The sequence below is a fragment of the Pseudonaja textilis genome, chromosome 2 (genome assembly GCF_049901715.1).
Source record: "Pseudonaja textilis isolate UNSWEBS1 chromosome 2, rPseTex1.2, whole genome shotgun sequence".
Classification (NCBI taxonomy): domain Eukaryota; kingdom Metazoa; phylum Chordata; class Lepidosauria; order Squamata; family Elapidae; genus Pseudonaja; species Pseudonaja textilis.
In genome coordinates this window covers 130405998-130429822 of record NC_141991.1, presented here as the reverse complement: position 1 = coordinate 130429822, position 23825 = coordinate 130405998, and the positions used below count along the sequence as shown (strand labels likewise).

Genomic DNA, 23825 nt, shown 5'->3' with positions numbered 1-23825 from the left:
AGGATTCAGGGGGGCTACCCAGCTTACGTACACCACCCAGACTGTTCCAGTACAACCTGCAGGAGTCTGGCATGTACCACCTCCACAACCACGATCCAGGCCAGACCAAATACCCTTTGAGGCCATATTCGATGGTCACTACGAACATTTCAACTACTTCCTCACTCAAATCCAATCCCATATAGAACAATTTGTAGATCAATATGCCACAGAGTGCGATTTGGTTACAGCCATAACAAAGAGGATGAATGAAGGGGATGCTTCAGAATGGGTGGCCCAACTACACAACGAACAAGCCCCCGAATTACACCATGCCACCTCATGGATTGGCCTGAAAGAATGACTTTACACTATTTTTAAAAAGCCATTGATCCAGAAGTAAAGAAGGCCTGTGAAATTAGGGGAATCCGAGAGACCTTACAGTTGTGGTATATTGCCTCCCTCAGCTTAGATTGCAGCATCAACCCACACAGGAAACCCCTTCCGGCAACCCCGACTAAGAGAATTGTGGTGAGGAGACCGCCGACCAGACCAGCTGAACCTGCTCGTACCCAACACACCAGGGTGCTGAAATGTTACTGATATGGCCAAGCCAGTCATAGGGCAGCGGACTGTCTAGCCCCTGCTACTATGCCACAAGCTCCACAGTCAAAGCCTAATACAGCTGTTAGAGGTCGGAAGAATCAAGGAAGACCTCCAGACAGAAACAGGTTCACCAAACACAGCCGGGAAAGCCCCCTCTGCACAGATGGGAGCAACGGACCACCAGACTGACACCACATCCCCAAAAACCCGACCTGCAAAGATGACCCAATGGTGGGTGATCCCATCATACCTTTTACAGTCAAGGTCAAGTTAGTGGTACCAAACATGGGGGAGGCTAGGGAGTTAGAAGCTGTCATTGATACTGGGTATTCCAGATGTCTTATCGGACTCCCCATCGTTGAACAATTTAGCATAAAGACTAACCCCCTAAAACGCCCAATCAAATTTGAGCAAGTGGATGGAACCTTAATTTGGGGGGGAGGCAGCCACTCAATTGATAGAATTAATCAAGATGGAATTAGGGCCCCATAGCGAGCTCATAGGCTTCATAGTGGCCCCCAAGATGTCAGAATCAATAATACTGGGACTTGCTTGGTTAGACAAATCGGCTCCGATGATCAAATGGGAGGACGGATTCAGAAAAATCCTTATTGGATCGGGCCCATTACCCCCTCCACCCACTACAAAGCCACCAGTCAGCTCAAACCCAGAGCCTGAGCCAGCATCCATGGCATCCCACCTTCTCCCAGATAACCACCAGGTACCCAACCAATACAAAGATTTGGCTAAAGTATTCAGTGAAGAAGAGTGTAATGTTTTACCTCCCCATCGAGCCACTGATTGCGCCATAGAATTAGAGCCCGGGGCGAAATTACCAAAACCAAAGATGTATTCCATGATGCCTGCTGAAATGGCTGAATTAAGGAAATCCATTGACAGCAATTTGGAACAAGGTTTTATAGAGCCTGCCAAATCAAGATTAGCTACCCCTGTGTTGTTCAAGAAGATGGCAGATTGAGATTGTGTGTTGACTTTAGAGGCATGAACACAGTATGCGTCAAAAACATGTATCCTCTCCCTCTTATGAAGGACTTATTGAACCACCTGTCGAAGGGCAAAGTATTCACCAAACTAAATCTCAGGGAAGCTTACTACCAGGTCCACATCAAAGAGGGAGATGAGTGGAAAACTGTTTTTAACTGCCCTCTGGGTAGCTTCCAATTCAAAGTCATGCCTTTCAGACTTCAAGGGGCTCCTGCAGTGTTTATGCAGCTCATCAATGAGGTGCTACACCCACACCTTTACTGGGGGGTCCTCGTGTACCTGAATGACATCCTTATCTTCAGCGAAACCATGGAAGAACATGTTCAATTGGTTCGACAGTTTCTAGAAAAACTTCTAGCTGCCAAATTATACGTGAAACTCTCAAATGCAAATTCCACAGAGTGGTTCCTGGACCATCAAATCCAGTTGACAATGAATGATGGACTAGCTTGGAAGGGGACTAAATTTTATGTACCCACAATCCTAAGACTACTGGTACTAAAGCTTAGCCACGACTCACAGCTGGGAGGCCACTTCAGATTCCTAAAAACCCTACATTTACTAAGAAGACAGTTCTGGTGGCCAAAAATGAAACCTGATGTTGAGGACTATGTAAAAAGTTGTTCAATTTGTGCCACGATGAAACACAGAACTGGAAAGCCCCCTGGCCTCCTGCAACAAGTTGCTGAACCAACCCAACCTTGGGAAGAAATCGCAATGGACTTTATTGTTGAATTACCTAAGAGTGAAGGGAATACAGTCATTTGGACTATAATTGACTTATTCTCTAAGCAGGCCCATTTTATAGTCTGCAAAGGGCTTCCATCTGTGAAAAAACTTGCAAAGCTGTTCGTGAAACATATCTATAGACTACATGATGTACCTCGCAGAGTAATATCAGACAGAGGGGTACAAATTTATCACAAAATTTTGGAGGGAATTCCTGAAATCCATTGGCTCCTTTCAAGGGTTATCTTCATCTTTCCATCCTGCTTGTAACAGAGCAGCGGAGAGGATTAATGCCATGATTGAACAATATATTAGATGCTATGTAAATTATCAACAAGAAAATTGGGCTGAGTTATTACCTTTTGCAGAGGTTGCTTACAATAATGCAGTACATAGCAGCACGGGATTGACTCCATTCCAAATCAACACTGGAATGGATTTTGTCCTGATGCCAGAGTTACCTACTCCCTCATCATGTCCCTGGAAGAATGGATGAACTCATTAAAGAAAGGGTGGGAAAATACAAAAAAAGCTTTGAACGAAGCTGCAAAAATTTATAAAAAACAGGCAGATAAACATAGATCCCTTTAGCCACCTTTTAAAGTAGGGGACAAAGTATATTTGTCGACCAAGTATCTTAGGTTGAAACTGCCCAGTAAGAAGCTGGGTCCAAAATTCTTCATTCCACTCCCAATTTAAAAGATAATCAATTCAGTCACTGTCCAGTTACGTTTTCCTCGACTATTGGGGAAAATTCATCCAGTGTTCCATTGTAGTATACTAAAACCAGCTACTACATCGATGATAAGACCACTACTACTCGCTCCCCCTAAACTGTTCATGGTACATGGGGAAATACATTATGAGATTAAAAAAATTCTCAATTCTAGATTACACTGTGGCCGATTGCAACATTTGGTCTTATGGAAAGGATACCCCCTCTCAGATTCTAGTTAGGTAAAGAGTTGAGATGTTCATGCTGATCAATTGGTTAACCAATTCCATGAGGATTTTCCCCACAAACCGAAAGGTCCTCGTGGGGGGGGGGGAGAGGGGGTTAAGGACAATGTATTAACCCCTATATGTGTGTTTTTTCCTTTCCTTTTTTTTAGGAGGAGTTTTCAAGGGGGTGACACCTGTCAGCTTTGAAATTCAGCTGCCACATTTTTTTTTTTAGAGAGTTAGAGGAGTTGAAAAGTTCAAGGTTATTCTGTGTGTCATATTAAGAACTTGCAGTTGCAGTTAACTGGTTCTTGTGATTTATGAAGTGTAGAAATGGGAGGAGAGAAGGGAAGGAGAGAAGGTGGATTCTGTATAATGCGCGAAAAAGCTTTCACTTGGAAAATTGCTTTTGAACGTGCCAGATCTGTTCCTAATAAATCAATTGGAGAGATAATGTCTCAGAGTGATTGATGTCATGGATACTGTCTGGATGCTTGACATAGAGTACCTGACACCTTATCTCTCACTATGCCTTTCTCACAATAGAGAGTTGGCATCCTCATATTTTTTCTATAGAAAATATAGCGTAGAAGCTACTGTAGGAAGATAACCCACTGACTGATTTTTGCTTCATATTTCTTAGATCGCAAATGCATCTGCAATCTCATGAAGACAAACAACAAGAACCTCCGTTTGGTTACCGATTGTATAGAACATGCTTTGATGTCTCGCTGTCCTTGTTCCTCTTACTCGGCTGGCTGGAATGCAAAATTCTTCTTCCTGCCTGCTTCTTATTTGCCAAGTGCGATAACAGATTACTTATTTAAATTCCTTGTCCAAAGCCTTTTCCAAAACAAATTAGTTTTAGTGAAAACTGGTAAGACCAATGCAAGAATAATGCACATTTTCAGCCACATTGTTTAAGACCTAAAAAATCTTCAAACTTTAAAATAAAGGAACAGAAAGATTTGCAAAAAGTTGTTTATTTATTCCTCTTAAAACCAGAGATTAGGAAGTCATTTACTGTATCGACTATACTTTCATTTGGGTTTCTGGATGGAGTGGGTGTTGGAATAGATGCCCTAAATGTCCTATGTGATTCTAGGATGGGAGGTACATTTGCACTAACATTCCAGGCTGTCTACATTTCCTGCATTGGATGAGGAGAGCACAACTTTTTTCTTTCTGTCCTGGCCACTTTTTTTATAAAAAGTTTTTTATTTTATTTAAAATACATACAATTCATCTTTCATTTAATGGTGTGTCATCTGGGTACAAATATCTTGTGCAATAACAGTTACATTTTACAATATTCATTGCTTTGATATTAATTCTCTGTTCTTATCTTACTCTTATCATATTGATATACATAATATTTCTATTACTAGAACACTCCTCTTCTTAACTTGTTTAATTCTATTAACATATTTTCTATATTTCACTAGTCTTTTAGCTATTTCTCATTTTCATATTGTTTCTCTAGTCATTGATAAAATAGTTCCCATATCTGGTAATATTCAGTTTGCTCCTTCTCTTTAATTGCAAGTGTTAATCTATTCATTTCTGCACATTCTAATATTTTTCTGATCATATTTTCTTCAGTAGGAATCTCTTCACTTTTCCAATTTTGTGCAAATATCATTCTAGCTGCAGTTAAAACATGAATAATCAAATATACATTCTCTTTACTATAAACTCCAGGTAAGATCCCCAACAGGAATATTTCAGGTTTTAAATCAATATGCTGTTGTATCATCTTTTCCAACCACATGTGTATTTTTGTCCAGTATTTTTTGGCTTCTACACATGTCCACCACATATGATAATATGACCCAGGTATTTGGTGACATTTCCAACATTTAGCTGATTTATCTTTAAAAATCCTTGTCAACCTTGCTGGTGCTAAATACCACCTATAAAACATCTTATACAAGTTTTCTTTATATGCAGTTGACATTCTTATCATTTCTATCCCACAATTTCTGCCATTGATCTAATTCAATTGTATAACCAATTTTTTTTGCCCATGTATCAATGTCTCCTTCATTTGTTCCTCTTCTAATTTAATGCCCAACAAATAACTATACAATTTTTTTTAATCATTCTTCTGTTCCTGTTAGTATCTTGTCCAATTCTGTCAATTCTCCATAGAAATCATATAGTTTTGCATCTTTTTCATATCTAGATTGTATTTGCATGTGTGACTACCAAGCAACTTCGATCCCTTGCTCCTCCAATTCTTGTTTAGCTTTGAGCTCACTCTTTTCATTCAAAATATCTTTATATCTAAGAACATATCCCATATTAAAAACATTTGAATGAATAAATGCTTCCATTGTTGAAAGCCAAACTGGTATTTTTAAATAGTGCTGTTTTCTAATTTTCTCTGATACTAGCAATAAAACATTTCTTATATAGTGTCTTTGAAAGTAACCATGTATCTAATTTTTCCCATACCATAAAAAGGCATGCCAGCCCAGTTGCAAATCATGTCCCTTCAAGGTTAATAATCTTGCGTTCCTCAGTACAATCCCTCCTTCCATCCATGTTAGCATTGCTGCCTGATAGTATAGTTCCCAATTTGGCTGTCTTGGCCACTTTTTACCAAGGCACGACTGAGAGCATTTTAACAAACTGCATCACTGTTTGGTTTGGTGGCAGCAGTGCCTCAGATAGAAAGTCCATACAGAGAGTGGTAAGGACAGAAGAGATGATTATAGGAAGCTCGCTTCCTGTTATTCAGGATACTGCTTATAACCACTATGTGCTTAGAGCTCAAAGCATTGTTAAGAGATCTCACACACTCACCTTACAGTCTGTTTCTATTGCTTTGCTCTGGGAGGCAATTTCAAAGCATTTCTATCAGAACTACCTGATTCTGTAACAGCTTTGTTCCGTATGCCATCTGTCTGATACTCACAAGATTCGTTTTTCTCAAACTAGAGTGTATTATTTCTCTGTGTCATATAATATATGTGTATATGTGGGTATATGCATATGTATTTATTTATTTAGTCATATTTATGTGGTGTATATTGGAGGTTGTGACCCTTTGAGAGCTGTATGCAATGAAATTTCATTTTAATGTATGCCGATTAGTGTACATTTAAAGTGACAATAAACTTATTCTATGTTCTACATTCTCTACATCATCAGCAAGGCCAGAAACTGCCTGAGAAATCAAATCCATTTGCCCAGAAGTGAGATAGTCTTTAAATTAGCAAGCAAGAAAGCTTGGGCCAGGCAGAAGCTGCATGATAGAACTTCAATGGCTAAATTAATCCACCAAACCATTTGGGCTTCAGTCAATTTTATACTTCTGAAAGATATGGGCAAAATAATTTTAGTTAGTAGAGTGATATTACCAGAGAAAAAGCTACGGAGGATTAGGTTTACAACTCTTAATGCCTTTTTGGCTATGTAGTAACAGTGGGTTCTAGCACTTAGATCATTTGAGATGAGTACTCCAAGATCCTTGACAAAGTTTGGGTCATCAACAAGGTCTTGACTGTTCAGCTTGTATTTTATTTTCTGATTTTTTTTTGCCAATATGTAAGACAGAGCACTTATTTGTTGAGATTTGAAGTTGCCATTTGTTTGACCATTCTGACATATAGTCGAGGTCTTTTTTTAAAAAACAAATTTTATTAATTTTCAAAGACAATACACAAACAAACAAAACATAAAACATAAAAACATAAAACATCTTTTCTGAAAGCTGCTTGATCCCAGGTTACATCTCTTCATACAGACACAAATTCGAATTCATGTTCATTTTATATACCATTCCATATCTTATTACCTTTTTCCATTTTCTATATAGCTTCTCACCTCTTTTAACTTTCTTAGTTTTATTTAATTTATTTCATCTCAGTTCAGATCATTATGCTTATTATTCTTTGTCTGTTCTGTTTCCCGCTATCTATTTATCTTTTCTCTTTAAACAAAATTTCTCCTGTACCCTAATTGGAGTATGACGCCTTTAACTCTTTCCCCTAAATTTGTAACACTTAGTATAGTACATAACTTCCATTGGGATTCTGTTTAGTACATTCTAAAGTGACACATTATATTTTTTAAAAAAGAAAAATTTATAAGTATGTAACATAATTAAAACAACTATCCATGCCAATTCAAATCTATCATTGATATTAATATTCATTCATATGGATAAAGGAATGGGTGAATCTAACCAACAAAAGAACACTAATATTAGAAGGCCAAGATATGCAGAAAGAATGGCACGCCTTCCTGTGGGAAACTGGGAAACCCAGGCAATCATATTTCCATAGGCACCTTATCAGGGACTCGCTGCTAACCAATTGGAAAAAAGTACGTAAAAAACTCTATCTAAAAATACCAATTTGGCTTTCTCCAATGGAAGCAATAGTACACCCTAATAATTCGGATATAACTAAAATGATTAAATATGAGAATTTATTAGACCCACAGGGAAAGCTGAAAACACAAAAAGAATTACAAGAGCGAGGATTTATAATTGATCAGTGGGTGTACCTTCAAATCCATAGAAGATATAAACAAGATATTAAGAAATTCAGAATCTACAATAAATTGCAGACTTTAGACAAAATTCTATTAGGACCAAATAAAAAAATATATATCTAAATTCTACAAACACTTATTGGAAACAGAACTAGAACAAGAGATTGTCAAGGGAAATATGATTGCGTGGAGCAGAAACGTGGGACGGAGTATCACTCTAGCAGAATGGGAAAGGATCTGGAATAGGAACATTAAGATCACGAAATCAGCAGCTTATAAAGAAAACTCATACAAAATGTTTTATAGATGGCACCTGTCCCCTTCGAGATTGGCGAAAATGCACCCCAACACAAGTCCCAAATGTTGGAAATGCCAAAACATAGAAGGTACCTTCTTCCATATGTGGTGGTCATGCAAAGAAACTCAGAAACATTGGCAAAAAATTAGGCATTGGCTAGAGGAGATTACTAAGGAACAAATTGAGTACAAACCAGAGTCCTTCCTTCTAGGAATTTTTGACAAACAAGTATCCAAAAAATTGAAGTATATTATAATTCATATCCTAACCGCGGCCAGATTGGCATTCGTTCAGTGCTGGAAATCACCTTCTATCCCCACTGAACAAATGATCATTCAGAAAATTTTAGAATGCGCCGAAATGGACAAACTAACCCAATCATTAAAAAATAAAGAATCCTCAACCTATTATAACAATTGGAATCCTTGGTACAATTGGCTAAATCAAAGATACACTATTTCGAGAAAAATTGTAGCCAAGGGCTACCTAAGCAGAGTTAATGAAAAGTACCACTGATGATATATTTGAAGAAGAAAGGATCTTACAGTCACAAAAATATGGTTTTATTTTAACTGTTTTTCCCATTCTACCCCCCTTTCCCTTACCCTTCCCTCTCCTCCCTCATTTGCCCTTCTCTCTTTCCCTCTCGGCTTCTGCCAAGGCCTGTTTGCTTTCTCTTCTGTATATAATTTGTAGATGTGTTGTTTTTAATGGTAAAATTAATAAAGTTTTTCTAAAAAATAATAATATTAATATTCATTTAAATCTTAAACATTTTACACATTACTTTTCAATTAAATATCATACTTTTATGGGAACACTTATACTTTCCATAGTTATTTCCCCCCCACTTCACATCACTTATATTTTAAATCATTGTATCATTAAAATGTTCCCATTTTTTCCTACTTCAATTCTCTCATTTATTTCTGCCTTCCTTTTATTCACAAACATTTCACTAAGTTACACTGAATATTTTATCCCATTTTTTGATCACATATTGTTTCCAATTTTCTAACATTATTTCTAAGTACAAATATAACAATACAATCTTATGTACCTTTGCAGAATCCCTTTTTCAATTAAATTTTACCCATTATCTCTAAATGAATCTTGTTTCTTTACATCTTGCTCCACACCATTGGGGCTTCTCATCCCTTCCTTCCTTCCTTGCTTCTTCTTCTCCCTGCCCTTTTTGCCCCCTTGTCTCTCCACCTCCCTTTTCTTCTTCTGCATTCCCCCTTTCTTTTGTTTTCTAATATTATATCCACTTTTCACCTTATTTTTCTCTTTTTTGGTTGTTTTTTTAAATCTTAAAGTCCCCTTTTTCTTTTCCTCCTTCTCTCTTTCTTCCCCAAATACAGTTACTTGTTCATCAAAGATGGCTTCTTCTTTATCCCAATCATCTTGTTGCGCAGTCAGTTTCTCATAGGTGCAAATCACCATTTCTAAGAATTGAAAAAGAATACCAAGAGAATCTTTCCCTTCTTGTTCTTCTTTGTATTTTTTGAATTCAATTTTCAATTCATTCACAAGTGATGCCATTGTAGAAAGAATTTTTTTTCCCCAAAACAACCACCCAAGTGTTTTTAGTCCTTCAAAAGTAATTTCCAAAAGTCCCAAAGTCACCAAACAGTCCAAATAAGCTATTTCTTTTAGCACTTTCTTCTTTCTTCACTTTCTCTTTCTGGGGTTACTGTTTAGTTGCAAAGTTCCAGTTAAAATGTATCTTTTAGAAGTCTTGCTAGTATTTAATGATTCTTTAAAAATTCTAGGCAATCTCCTCCTTACTTCCAAATCCTGCTCCAATTCTTTTCCTCTTCCTTCCCACTTACAGCAAAAAAATTTTTAAAAAAATGTTCAGAAAACCTTATTATCCCTTTAGCATTTAATTATCCAGTTTACCTATTGATGCCAAAGCAGGTTTTTCCAATTTCTCATGTATTTCTGTTCGCTGTCACCATTAGGAAGGAGAGTGAAAAAAAAACCTTTCCCTTTTACTTCCATTCGCTGCTTGTAAATCTCTGGGAACGATGTATCTTGCACAAATTTTAAGTTCCAGGATACCTTCGTTGTTGCTTTGTCCCGGTCAACAAAAAAACTTTCACTTCTTCTCAACTCCTCCTGCACTTTCTTTTCCGGCTGAGCGCTTCTTTGTGGCAGCCATTTCTGACCGTCGCTCTACTGCCTTCGGAAAAGGGGGTTTAGCTGGCTAGGGAAGAGAGGTGCGATTTCTCTTGACCCTGCCAGATACCCCCTATCTTCACCACCTTCTATGGAGGTGGCTAGCTCTGAAGCCATATGGCTCAGGGCATTCCAGCGGCGAGTGCATGCAGAAATCGCACACGATCGCGGATTCCTGCCTGCCCCGAAGCGCTGCAAACCGGAACTTACATAGTTGAGGTCTTTTTGAAGGGTAGCAGTATTGTCGGTGGCATTGAATAGCTTTACATCATCAGCGAAAAGAACACAGTTGCTCTTAATATGATCACAGAGGTCATTTATGTAGAGTATGAAGAGAATTGGTCTGAGAACGCTGCCTTGGGGGATACCACTGTTGACAGGTACAGGATTTGATTCCCAATTTTGACCATTTGTTGCCTGTTTGACAGGAATGCTTCTATCTAGTTATGCAGGTGTCCAGAGATAATATAAGATTTTAATTTTAGGAGTAGTTTGTTGTGTACCACTGAATCAAAGGTTTTACAGAAGTCTATGTAGATTGCGTCTATTGCTTTGCCCTGATCGAGTTGCGTTGTCCATATGTTTTTGCAGTGTAAGAGTTGCAGATTACAGGATAGTTTTTTCTGAAACCAAATTGTTTATTAGAGAGTAGGTTGTTTATCTCTAAGTGGAGGATGATGGATTGGTTAATAATTGATTCCATGACTTTACAGGTGACGCAGCATAAAGAGATTGGCCTGTAATTTTCAACTAGGCTGGGGTCTCCCTTTTAGAAGATGTGGATGACCGTGGCTTGTGACCATAGTTTTGACAAGGAGCTGGTCCTGAAAGATTTTTCAAAGATTATGCTTAGAGGTTTGGCTATGGTAGTGGATAGCTTTTTTAAGAGGTAGGCACATATTCCGCCAGTAATGGAGGACTAACTATCCTGACATCAACTGGGAGACAAACTCTGTACCAAGTGAAAGATCAAACAGGTTTCTGATAAACCTAGCAAACAATTTTGACTCCCCCCAAAAGTAGAGAAGGCAACTAGGGGATCAGCCATATTGGACTTAATTCTCATTAACAGAGATGAAATGATACTGTAGGAGGTGCTGAACCATCTTGGCTTCCTCTTTTAATCAGAATCAGAAGATTTTAGCCACCCACAGCTGAGAAGGATGAGGTATTAGTTTAAAGAAAAACTTTATATGTTAAAAAGAATATTTATAAAAGAAAAATAATAATTATTCTATAAGGGTAGTTTGGAAGGAGGGAGCTAAATGCAATATTGAAGTTTAAAGCTTGTTTGTTAAAGTTAAAGAATAAAATGTATTAGGAAGTTTTGACTTAAAAGAAAAAAGTGCCTCCTTTTTTATTTTAAAAAAAGTTTAGTACCTTGAAGGAAAAAAGGAGGGTAAAAGGGAAAAAAAAGATCCACCCTTTTTTATTAGGGCAAAGAATTTGAAAGAATATAATCAACTTTGTAAATAAAAATGGTGACAGTTTATAAAGATTACTAGGTGCAAATGGAATTACATGTTATTTTCATAGTAAGGAAGATAAAGCAGGAATGGTTAATTTGAGTACTTTATTTAAAGAGAAAAACATGTTCTTATTTGGATATCACTTCTGGAATTTGTGCTTGTGAAGAAAAAAATGGAACTTTGATCTTCGTTTTGTAGATTAGAAAGATTTGGTGATATAGAAATAGTTAGTTATATATTAATGTGTAAAAGCATAAAGTTAAGGCTGGAGTGTTTGTCTTGTACTGAACTAGGAAGGGGTGGAAGTTAATGCCCCCTTTTCTTTCTTATTCTCTTTCCCCTTATATTCCACACCCTGTTTTCCTGTTGCCTTTCCCTCCCTTAATTTTTTCTTTTCTTTTCTTTTTTTGGATTTTATATTTTATATAATAAAACAAAAATGTAAAAAAGAAAGAACATTTAAAAAACAAGAAAAAAGCCAAGGAAGCAGTTGATCAATCAATGGGAAAAAGTGGCAAGATGGTGACAAGCAACAGGGTGAAAGCAGAGCTGTTTAGCTTGTTTTTTGCATCTGTTGTTACACAAAGGGAAAAAACAGTCCAACCGATCAAAAACAGTATTGTAAAAAACAGATTAGGAATACAAGTTAAAATAGACAAGAAAATGGTAAGTGAGCACTCGTCCATACTAGTGAGTTCAAAGCACCAGGACCACTGCTCTCACAAATACCACATAAGATAATAAACAGACTTCATCACCTTTGTTCCCCACGCAGGTTTTCGCCCACTCAGTTGCTGCTGCAACATTCTCTGTGTTGGTGACATCCAGCAGAGTGGTCTTTAACCGGTCCGATGTGACCTTTTCTAGCTGTTCTGCCCCTTCTGGAGTGAGACAAGAGGCCAACACCCGCAGACCCCGAGCATCCAGCTGCCTGGCCAGCTGGTTCCCAAAGCCAGAATCACAGCCTGTGATGAAGACATATTTCTCCATCAGGTTCTCCACCTTTTGTCTTTCCCGGTACCATTGGCAAAGGAACCAAAGGGCTACCAGGGCAGCCAGAAAGAGCCACATAGCTGAAGAAGAATGAGAGAGAATAGAGAAACTAGATGGCTTTAAATCCAGATACAGATAAAATATAATAACCTATCCAGTTCCAAAGTAGAACATGAGATAAGATAATAAGTTCAGAGCATCTATATGTGGCAAGGCATCATAAAGTTCAGAGTAGATACAGCCAGTAGTCTATTTCTGATTTACCATTATAGAGATTCCTGGGTTTCCCAAGTGTTAGTAGGGGAACATTTTTACTTCAGAGTTTTGAAAGGCCTTGCACCTCCCCATTTACCTTAGATCAGGGATGTCAAACTCAAGGCCTTTGGGCCAGAGGTGGTATTCAGCAGGTTCTGGAGAACTGGTAGCAGAAATTTTGGGTAGTTCAGAGAACTGGCAAATACCACCTCTGGATATTTTATTTTACAGTACCCTTCCCCTGCTATGTCCATCAAGCCACACTCACAGAACCGGGAGTAAAAAAAAAATTGAATCCCACCACCGCTTTGGGCTGGATCCGGCCTGTGGAGTGCTTAGATCTGGCCCACAGGGCTAGCCTAGAAATAGCAAAGGACCAGCCCACAGTGCTAGCGAAAATGGGGCGTGGAGGGGCCACATACACCCCCCGTGCCCCATTTTTTGGCCTAGATGGTCTCACTTAAGTAGGGCAATAAAGACAAGCAAGATTAGGCTAGAAACATCACACAGAATCACACCAGAATGCCTCCTTCTTGCTTTCCTGACATAAAGTGGGAAAAATAAAAGGCTATTGTAAAGGAGATTTCTTCCAACAGCCAGTTTGCTGAACTGCTCAGAAAGTTAGCTACCAGTTCTCCTAAACCAATGTGAATTGGCTGAATCCCACCACTGGGGCTGCTTCCTGCCTCTAAAACTTGTTTCTGCATTTCTCCTTTAAGGGAAATATTTTATCCTGCCTTTTTAATATTTCCCAAAATATTTCATTCTTCTAGGATGTTGCTGCTTCCTACAGAAAGAAGCCCAGAGCCTTTTAATTCGAACCCTCTACTCATCCATGCTGCACACAAATATATGTGTGTATGAGAAGAAAAGACCTGAGGTTTTGCCTTGGCTTACTTTTTCCAATAAGCTATCGAGTTGGAAGATCACTTAAAAGCAATTTATTAGAGTATTCTGATAAAGTGTTGTCTCTATGAAAAAGGGAAACATGGAAAATGGCTTACATTTACTTTTATAGTTAGTACAACTAAGAACTTCAGAATAAAAGTTGTTTAGTTCATAAATAATCATTTGTCCAGTTACATCATAAGAATTTATATGTAAGTATTTAGGATTGAAAAGAACATTGTATTTTGAATAAAAAGAAAAGAAACATTTGCAACAGAGAAAAATGTGAGAATGTAAGATACATTCTCAGCACTTTTTGGACTTGGCCTTGAATATTTGCTTTGTTCACGGAGGCTTGAAAATAGATGAAAAGGAGACCTTTATCTACAATGTATGGAATGCTTTCCTGCCAGTTATGATTTCTTAAAGGGAGGCTTTTCTTGAAGGTTAAGGTTTATGGCAAATTATTGGCAATGCATTTGAAAAAGGAAATTTAAAAAAACAAGAAAACCCATGTTAGTTAGCCAGTGCCACAATATACTACAAAAATCATATTTCAAATATTACAAGTCAGTATGGCGTGGCCCTCAAAGGAAAGAAAAGTTTGCCAAGGTCTTTCAAAACTGTAAAACTGACTGCAGCCCAAATGATTTGGCAGATTAATTTAGCCATTGAAATGCATCATGCATCCTCTGCCTGGCCCAAACTTTCTTGCTTGCTGAATTCAGAGACTATCTCCCTACATATCACTTGGGATCTGGGAAAATGGACTTGATTTCTCAGGTGGTTCTTGGCCTTATAGATTATGTAGACCAGGAGTGTCAATCTCGATTTCATTGAGGGCCACATCAGGGTTGTGTTTGATCTCAGGAAGCTGGGGTGGGCATGGACAGGGTGGGCGTGGACAGCTCAATGTCACTTGTGTTGGGGGCACCTGTGGTGGCAAATGCAAAGATAGGACTTCCTTCCTTCCTTCCTTCCTTCCTTCCTTCCTTCCTTCCTTCCTTCCTTCCTTCCTTCCTTCCTTCCTTCCTTCCTGCCTGCCTGCCTGCCTTCCTGCCTGCCTTCCTTTTCTTCTTTATTCTTCCCTCTTCATTTATTCTTTCTTTATTTTTCCTTCCTTGCTCTCTTCCCATCTTTTCTTTTTCTTTTGTCTTTCCTCTTTCCCATTGTCTTTCCTGTCCCTTCTTGCATGCTCAAATACAAAAGGGGAAACATTTCTCATTTTGTTTTTTTTTAGTTTGTTTTGCTAGCTCGACTGTGACAGCCTCCTGCAGCCCTCTGTCAGTGAAAATGGAGCTCTAAGCTCCACTTTCACTGGCAGAGGCACTGCAGGATGGTCCTTTGCTATTTCCAGGGTGGCCCATGGGCCAGATCTAAGCACTCCATGGGCCGGTTCTGACCTATGGGCCTTGAGTTTGACACCCCTAATGTAGACAGACTGGAATATTATTGATTCTAGAAAGGTACCTGTTAAGTTTGAGCAATGAGAGGCTGAACCAGAGCATGAGTGCAACAGTACTTTATTTACAAATAAAGGGCTGACCGTGCTTGCCAAGCCTGGAACTGGCTCGCAGCAATCAGCAGCCAGTTGGACCCCGCAGCCTGCTTTTATAGCTGGCTGCTGGGGAGAACTGACCAATGGGAATGGGGGAAATAACGCCCACACAAGTGAGTGGACCTGAGTGAGAACTCCTTGAGTCCTCAGGACATAACACCCTTCCCCCAGATGCGAACATGCATAGTCCTTGAGGTAGATGGGGGTTTGTGTTGGCGCCGAGCGGCGCAACTCGGGAACATTGTCTGACTGTTCGGTATCAGTCTGTGACGGTTGAGCTGGCATAGTGTCGCCAACACTCTCTCTGGACTGGGCATCCTTGGAAACCACCGGGTTGGTTTCTGGAGTCAAACTCTCGTGGGTTGGATCCGGTTGATCAACTCTCTGGGCGCTGTTGTCCGGGTTTGGGCTGACCGGAACGACCGCTGGTGCAGACTGGTCACTGGGTGCGATGTGGCTGGGTGGCGGATGGGACGGTTCCCTTCGACTGGAGACTCTGGATTCTTGTTTGCGAGGTTGCTGAGGCGCCTTCTGAGTTGGTCTATGTGTCTCCTCCAGACGCGACCATCCTCCAGCCTGACTCTATATGATCTCGGCCCGGTGACGGCGATGACTTCGCCCGGAATCCAAAGTGGGTCCCCAGCGAAATTCCTTGCGAATATCGGCTCCTGTAACATAAAATGTCTAACCCCCGAAGTGGAAGCGAGGGGAGAGTCAGGCAGTATTGTGGGTGCAGTCTATCTAATACAGTCCTCAGGCGCCGGCCCATCAGAAGTTCCGCTGGGGACTTATTGGTGACTGCACAGGGGTTGAGTGCTGGCTCATCAGGAACCGTGAGAGTTTGTGGTGCCAGTCATCTCTGCCAAACCTAGCGAGGGCCTCTTTGGTGGTCCTGACGGCCCTTTCAGCCAACCCATTACTCGCAGGGTGAAATGGGGCTGTTAAAATGTGGCGAATGCCTAGGTTGGCTGCAAAACGGCTGAATTCTACTGATGCGAACTGTGGGCCATTATCGGAGACCAAGGAGTCGGGTAGTCCATGGGTAACGAACAGGCGCGTTAACACGTTGGTGATTGCTAGTGTGGTGGTCGTGGATAGCTGCGCCACGCCTATCCACTTGGAATAAGCATCCACGACCACTAGGAACATCTTTCCATGCACGGGCCGGCCAGATCAATATGGATTCTAGACCAGGGGTGCTGGCGCTCTCCCATCTGGTAGGGGTGGCGATGGGGGGAGCAGGACGGGATTCCTGGCAAATGCTGCAGGAACTTACCCAATTGACAATGTCCTCGTCTAGACCCGGCCACCACACGTAGCTGCGTGCCGCCTTCATTCTCACAATGCCGGGTGTCCTCGTGCAACGCCTCCAGGACTCGGGTACGTGAGCGAGGTCGGAATGATCACTCGAGTGCCCCACAGTAGACAACCCTGCAAACTGGACAGCTCCTGCATGCGAGTCTTAAAGGGTGCGAATTTGTTATCAACATTGCCTCCCGGCCACCCCCTCCTCACCCAGTCGAGCACCTGGGCGAGCGTTGGTCCGCCTTGGTTTTGGCGGCGATGTCAAGGGCGGTGATGGGCAGGTCCAACTGGGTGATTTCAAAAATGGCATTGACAGGAGCTGGGTCTTCAGCCGGAGCGGGTAAGGGGCAGCGACTGAGTGCGCCAGCGTGGGATAGAGTTTTGCCCGGGCGGTGGATAAGTTTGTATGAGTAGGCTGCTAGAAAAAGCGTCCACCGTGTCATCCGAGGGGAGAGGACTTGAGGTGTCTGTTTGTCGCCGCCAGTAGGCCCAGGAGGGGCTTATGGTCGGTGACCAGTTCAAGAAGTGGCCAAAAGGAATTCGTGAAACTTTTTCACGGCTGCAACAGCTGCTAGGGCTTCCTTGTCTATTTGGCTGTAATTTCGCTCCGTGGCCGAGAGCGTCCTGGAGAAAAAGGCGATGGGGGCCTCGGCGCCATTGGCGAGTCGGTGACTAAGGACCGCCCCAATTCCAAAGGGGATGCGTCTGCTGCCAGTACTAAAGGAAGGTTGGGGTCGAATTGGATGAGCACTGCCTCTGACGTAAGTAGTGATTTGACGGCGTTAAACGCCTGGTCTTCTTTGTGCCCCCAGTGCCACGGTGACTTTTTGTCTAGTAATCTGTGTAGGGGTTCGGCTACTGAGGCTTTATGGGGCAAAAAGGATGCATAAAAGTTTAGGAGTCCCAAGAAAGCTTGTAGCTCCGCTTTTGGAGGTCGGTGTGGGAGCTGTGGATCGCCCTGACCTTGGACTCCAGGGGGTGAATGCCAGAGGCGTCAATTTTATAACCCAGAAAGTCCACCTGTCTAGTGGCAATGGCGCATTTTTCTTTTTTTAACTTGAGGCCATGCTGTCTGAACCTCTCTAACACTGCTCGCACTCTCTGGAAGAGTTGGGGTCTGTCCCTGGCCGAGACTAAGATGTCGTCGAAGTAGGGTACTACACCAGGAGGCCCTGTAAAATCCGGCCCATGAGGGATTGAAAAATACCCGGGGCAACACTTACGCCAAATTGGAGACGCTTGCATCGGAAGGCACCCTTTGAGTGACGATGGTCTGAAGTTCGCTGTTTGGTTATCAACAGGGAACTGTTGATATGCTTGAGACATGTCCAATTTAGCAAAAATACTGCCCGGTTCGAATGTATGCAATAAGTGCTGAATGACGGGCACGGGATAGGCGCTAACTTGTAAATATTTATTGATTGTTGTCTTGTAGTCCGAGCAAATTCTCAGGCTACCATCTTTTTGAGGGTGTGACAATGGGCGTCTCCCACTTGGCGAAATCTGTTGGCTCAATGACCCCTTGTTTTAGTAGTTTATCCAATTCAGCGCCTAGTTTTGGCTTAATAGCAAATGGAACTCTACGTGGTTTTAATCTGATTGGGACTGCCTGGGGTCAACGGTGAACGAGATGGGGGTTCCATTATAACACCCCAGCTCCTTGCTGAACACATCTGCGTAGTCAGCGAATAAGGAGTCAGTGTCTGAGGTTGAGACAGCATGGACTCCTGTTAACCCTAGGCCGAGGTGGGGAAACCAATCGAGCCCCAATAAGGTGGGTAGATTGCCGTTAACTACCACTAGAGGTAGGTGGCCTTTAAAAGTTCTAAAACTGACAAAGAACTTGCCTCTGCCGATCACGGGAATGGCCTTCCCTGGTAGTCCTTCAGACCGAACTGGCATCTCTGAAGCCGGGTAGTAGATAGGCTGGGGTGGAGTCTCTTGAGGGTGTTCCACGAGATTATTGAGAGCGCTGACCCTGTGTCAACCTCCATGTGGCACGGTTTACCTTCTAGGGAAACGGAGAGAGAAATTTTACTAACAGAGTGGCAAGTACGCCTGGCAAGGCGGTGCGCATGCGACAGTTTAATACTTGCCTCTGTGGTCCCGAGTGCGAGGACGGGGTCTTTGTGCAGCGCTTTGGGGGCTTGGCATACTCTCGCAATGTGCCCCTCTTATGGCAGTTGTTGCAAACGGCCCTTTAAACTTGCAGGTGGCCCTTTGATGTGATCCCCACAGGCTAGGCACAGGGTGATGTGCTTGGGTGGACCGGTGTATTCTTGTTTGGCCCCTACCTGCGACCGTCTGTCATTGGTGAGGCGATGGACATCGTTCTCATCGTTGTGGCCTTCCTCCGCTTCCACCTCTTCGGAATGGACTGGGAACGCTGCTAGCTTGGCGCTTGGACCCTGAATTTCGGTGGCTGAGTTCGTAGCTAGCTCGGCTGCTAGGGCCTCCTCTACCGCTTGTGCGAGGTTGAGGTCTTTTTTAGCTAGCAGTCGCCTCTGTAGGCTGAGATCCTTGACCCCACAAACCAATTGATCGAGGAGCATGTCCTCCAGGTATGTTCCAAACCCGCAGTGCAGGGCTGCTGTTCTGAGGGCGGCCATATATTGGTTGATGGTCTCCTTACTTGATTGCTTCCTCATTCGGAACGTGAACCTCCTGGCGATTTGTGAAGGTCTGGGAGCGTAGTGGTTTGTGAGGATCTCAAGCAACTCGGACCACGGAACGCTTTTTAATTCTCTCGGCGCCACGAGTGCTGCAGCGGTATCGTAAACGGTGGCTCCGCAGTAGATTAGGAAATAGGATTTTTTCCGATGCTCTCCGCATCCGACAGGCCGACCGCATCGATGTAATGATTGAAACGGTTCTTATCGATTCCCACTTCTCTTCGTCTGGTTTAAACGCCGGGAATACTGGATTGGAACTCATGGTGCTGGAACGGCTGGGCTACCTGCGGGAGAAATCTCTCTGGGACTACGAACGCTCGTGAGTTTACAAGTGATATCAGCTCTGGAGAGGTTTTTTGCTACCCTCTCTTTCTCTCTCTCTCTGGTTACCACGTTGGCTGCTAGCCGTTGGAGGTGTCTTGATTCGCGCCAAAAAGTGGCGTTAGTGACTCTCTACAGCGCTGTGCTGTGATTCCTACTGGCCCGAAATTCAAATGACACCCGTTTGAATTTCGCGCCAAATGCAGAGCGGCTGCGCTCGCAGCGCTTCACTTTCCCCGTAGCGAGGCTAACAAGCGGCTACAGACGCTTCTAACTATTTGACTCAGACCGCTTTCTCTGGCTGCGGTCTGCATTTGCTCTTTGATCGTTCGTTTCGCTAGCTGACCGCTCTCTCTGGTTGCGGATCAGCGTTTCCCTTGTTGCCAGCCGATCGCTCTCTCTGGGCTGTAGATCGGTGGCTAGTGACTCAGCGGTTGCAAGGTGCTTCTGGTAGCCATCCCATCCTCGTCGCCAGTGTTAAGTTTGAGCAATGAGAGGCTGAACCAGAGCATGAGTGCAACAGTACTTTATTTACAAATAAAGGGCTGACCGTGCTTGCCAAGCCTGGAACTGGCTCGCAGCAATCAGCAGCCAGTTGGACCCCGCAGCCTGCTTTTATAGCTGGCTGCTGGGGAGAACTGACCAATGGGAATGGGGGAAATAACGCCCACACAAGTGAGTGGACCTGAGTGAGAACTCCTTGAGTCCTCAGGACATAACAGTACCTCCCTTTCTAGAATCACATGGGCCACCTAGGCCATCTATTCCAACCCACACTCAGAAGTGGGTGGGGCTGATGTCCCAGCGACATGATGCATCCTGGGTTCCTCGGGATTGTGCTGAAATTCGAACTGCAAGGAGGTTCTGATGAGCCTGAATCACCTTGGAGGGGTGATGAAGAAAGAGAGCACACTCTGTTGATCTCAGGAAGCCTATAATCTTCCTGATTGATCCGGGAAAGGCTCTCAAGCCAGCGGGGAGAAAAAGATGGCCATTGCCTATCTGAACAAAGCTGGGACAGCTGATCAATGGAAAAAGCATGAAAGATTGAGGAGCAGTGTGAATGATCTGGGTGAGAAATTTCTCACTTCTAATTGTTATTGAGGAACGAGTTCCATGGAAACTAGCCTGGGAGAGAGTGAGACCAAGAAGGTGGAGGTGGATTTGTTCTTCCACCTCCCAAGAAAAGCTGTGAGAAAGCCAGAGAGCTATTTTTAAAACCGGAAAGAAGAAAAGAAAATTTTATAAGAGAGTGAAAGAACCTTAAAACTAGGAAGCTGGACTGGGGATTTCAAATATAATATTGGCTAATTTGGAAAGCTTTGAGGGATTATAAAATTTGGATTTAAAGAACTTTTTTTTGTTGGAAAGAGGAGAGAACAGTGACACCTGCTTGCAGAAGTGGGACAAAATAAGATAATACATAACTTTGAAACTTTGAAAGCAGAAGAAGATAAGGGTTGGTTGTTAAAATAAATAACATCCATACCAGCAAGCTGTTTATACCAGATAGCTAAGACAGAAAACAAACCACTGAGACTTTTAAAAATAGTTTAGCTCTCAGATTTTAAGTAGAAGCTAAGTAGACAAAGTGAACAATAAATACTTTCCTTCCTCTTTGTTTGTTGCTCTGTGAACTCTCCCTTGAAGATATAAGACAGCTGACAGGTTGGACTCTGGGACTCTAGGTGGGCCTATGTGGATTATACATTTAACAAGAGAATGGACATTTTTTGAAGAATGAAGGACTAGCAACTTAATAACTCTTGGATTACAATTTTTACTTCCACTCCCACCTTCCTCTTGGATTATAAATAATAGTTTATCTCTTTGTCTTTGTGGATTATAATCACCTGTGAACTCTCCCTTTGAAGATACAAGACAATTGGCTGGCTGAACTCTGGGATTTGGTGGGCCTATGTGGATTACAATTTAACAAGAGAATGGACACTTTGTGAAGAATGAAGGGCTAGCAATTAAATAACTCTTGGATTACAATTTATATTCTTACTTTCACCTTTCCCTTTGATTACAAATAATGGTTTCATCACCTTAGCTTTGTGGATTATAACCACGTGTCTCTGGTATTATAATTAATTAATTATAATCAAACTATAAGTACAATTAAAGCATCATAAAATGAAAACCACATCTGCACCATTCTCAGCATCATCACCAGAGGCATCCAGTCCAGCAGGCCAAAGACAGTTGGGTGTGATGCTTCAACATGACAAGATGAACATGATGCAGACAGAGATTAAAGCCCTGCTCCAAGTTATACATGAAGATCTTAAAGAAAGGATAGGTAAAGTAGAGGATAAAATAGAAAACTTTCAACAAACAATGGCTAAAAATGAACAATGCACCCAGAAAGTGGAAGAAAATTCTGAACAAACAGAAAAGAATGAAGGAGGTTGATCATAGACTTACACTGGCAAATAAAAATCAGGAGAAAACAATACTATTATTGAGATGGATAAAGTTGACTATTATCTACATTTTCAGAACATAGAGGAAGAAAAAGGAGAAAAATTGGTGGAAATAATGGCAAAGCTGCTGGCAAACAATTTAGAGATACCCAAAGGAAAGATGCTTGCTGAAATGGATGAAACATTTTGAGTTCATACCAGATATGTGACAAGAAACAGACTTTCCAGAGAGGTACATGTGAGATTTACTAAAAAAGCAATAAGAACAGAGATACTACAAAGAGCAGGGGATGAACCCATAAAATACAAGGAGAAAGAAATAGTGGTTCTAAAACAGATTCCCAGAAGAGTAAAAGAGATAAGAAGGGAATATCATTTTTTGACAAAACAGGTTATTTAGAGTAGAGTAAATTTTAGATGGTGACTTGGATGGAGCAAAGATAGAGATTAGATTCCATAGAAAAAGCAGAAAAATTTATGGCCACCATTTTGGGACACAAGAGGGAGTGATAGTAAGAGTTGGAAAGGTGGACAGACAACAAGTAGAAGCCACAGGAAAGAGAGATATAAAAAAAAGATGGAAGAGAATCAGAGGAAATAGAAAAGAGAGAAGGGGCAAGAGCAAAAGAACAGAGAGAGATAAGAGTGACTAGAACAACAAAACTTATTTACAAGTAAATTATTGAAGGAGAAATAAAACTATTGTCAATTAACATAAATGGATTGAATTTGGCTATAAAAAGGAAAAGGACATTTAGCAATTTAGCAAAATTAAAGCTGGATATAATCTGCTTACAAGAGGTACATATTAAAAAGCAACATAATAAGTTATAGGAATACCCCAAAATTGGGAAACTATACACTTCTCTATCACAACGTAAGAAAAGAGGAATAGATCTCTATATAAAAGAAAAAATAAATGCTAAGCAAATACTTATGGATGAAGAAGGGAGGATTTTGATTGTGGAAATAACAATGAACCATAAACAGATACTCCTGGTAGCAATTTATGCACCAAGCAGTAAACAAGAGGACTTTTATAGAAATTACATAAGAAAATAGTAGAATTGGAGTATGAAAATATTTGTGTAGTGGGAGACTTCAGTGCAATTATAGATGCAAAACTAGATTATAAAACCAGAAAAGTGAATAAAAAAGTGAGGAAAACGTTACCAAAGGCTTTTTTAAAATGGGTGAAAAACTAGGCATCCAAGACTCATGGTGAGAGATACATCCTAAGGAGAATCAATATTCATTTTATTCAAATAGGTACATGTCTTAGTCAAGAATAGATATATTATGGATGTCAGCCAAATTGAATTGAATATAAAAACAAGTAACTGGGCAGACCATAATCCAATCAAAGTTACATGAAAAGTACAAAAAAGAAAACTAAGATGGATGTTGAATCAATCAATATTAAAAGATAAGGAATTTATCCAATTCATGGAAAAAGAATTAGACTTTTTCTTCAAAGAGAACAGAAAAGAAGAGAACTCACTACAAAATGTATGGGATACAGCCAAGGCCAGGGGTGGGATTCAAAAATTTTAGCAAATGGTTCTCTGCCCAGTTGTTGGGTAGGCATGGGCATGGTGGGCATGGATTAGTCAACCTCCTGCACTATGGTGGGGGGCATTTTTGCCCTCCCTAGGCCCCAGTGGCTTTACTCGAGCCTCTGGGAGGTCA

General features: G+C 41.3%; 1 protein-coding gene across 1 annotated transcript in view; it reads right to left on the bottom strand.

Annotated features, from left to right (window-relative positions):
• The window catches only part of LOC113445493 (retinol dehydrogenase 7-like), a 34165-nt gene extending 21353 nt beyond the window's left edge, over positions 1–12812 (bottom strand). Inside the window, exon 1 of the mRNA XM_026714678.2 lies at positions 12474–12812. Coding sequence (XP_026570463.2) covers positions 12474–12786 — 313 coding nt within the window. The 5' untranslated portion in view covers positions 12787–12812. The remainder of the gene's footprint in view (positions 1–12473) is intronic.
• Positions 12813–23825: the final 11013 nt, after the last annotated feature.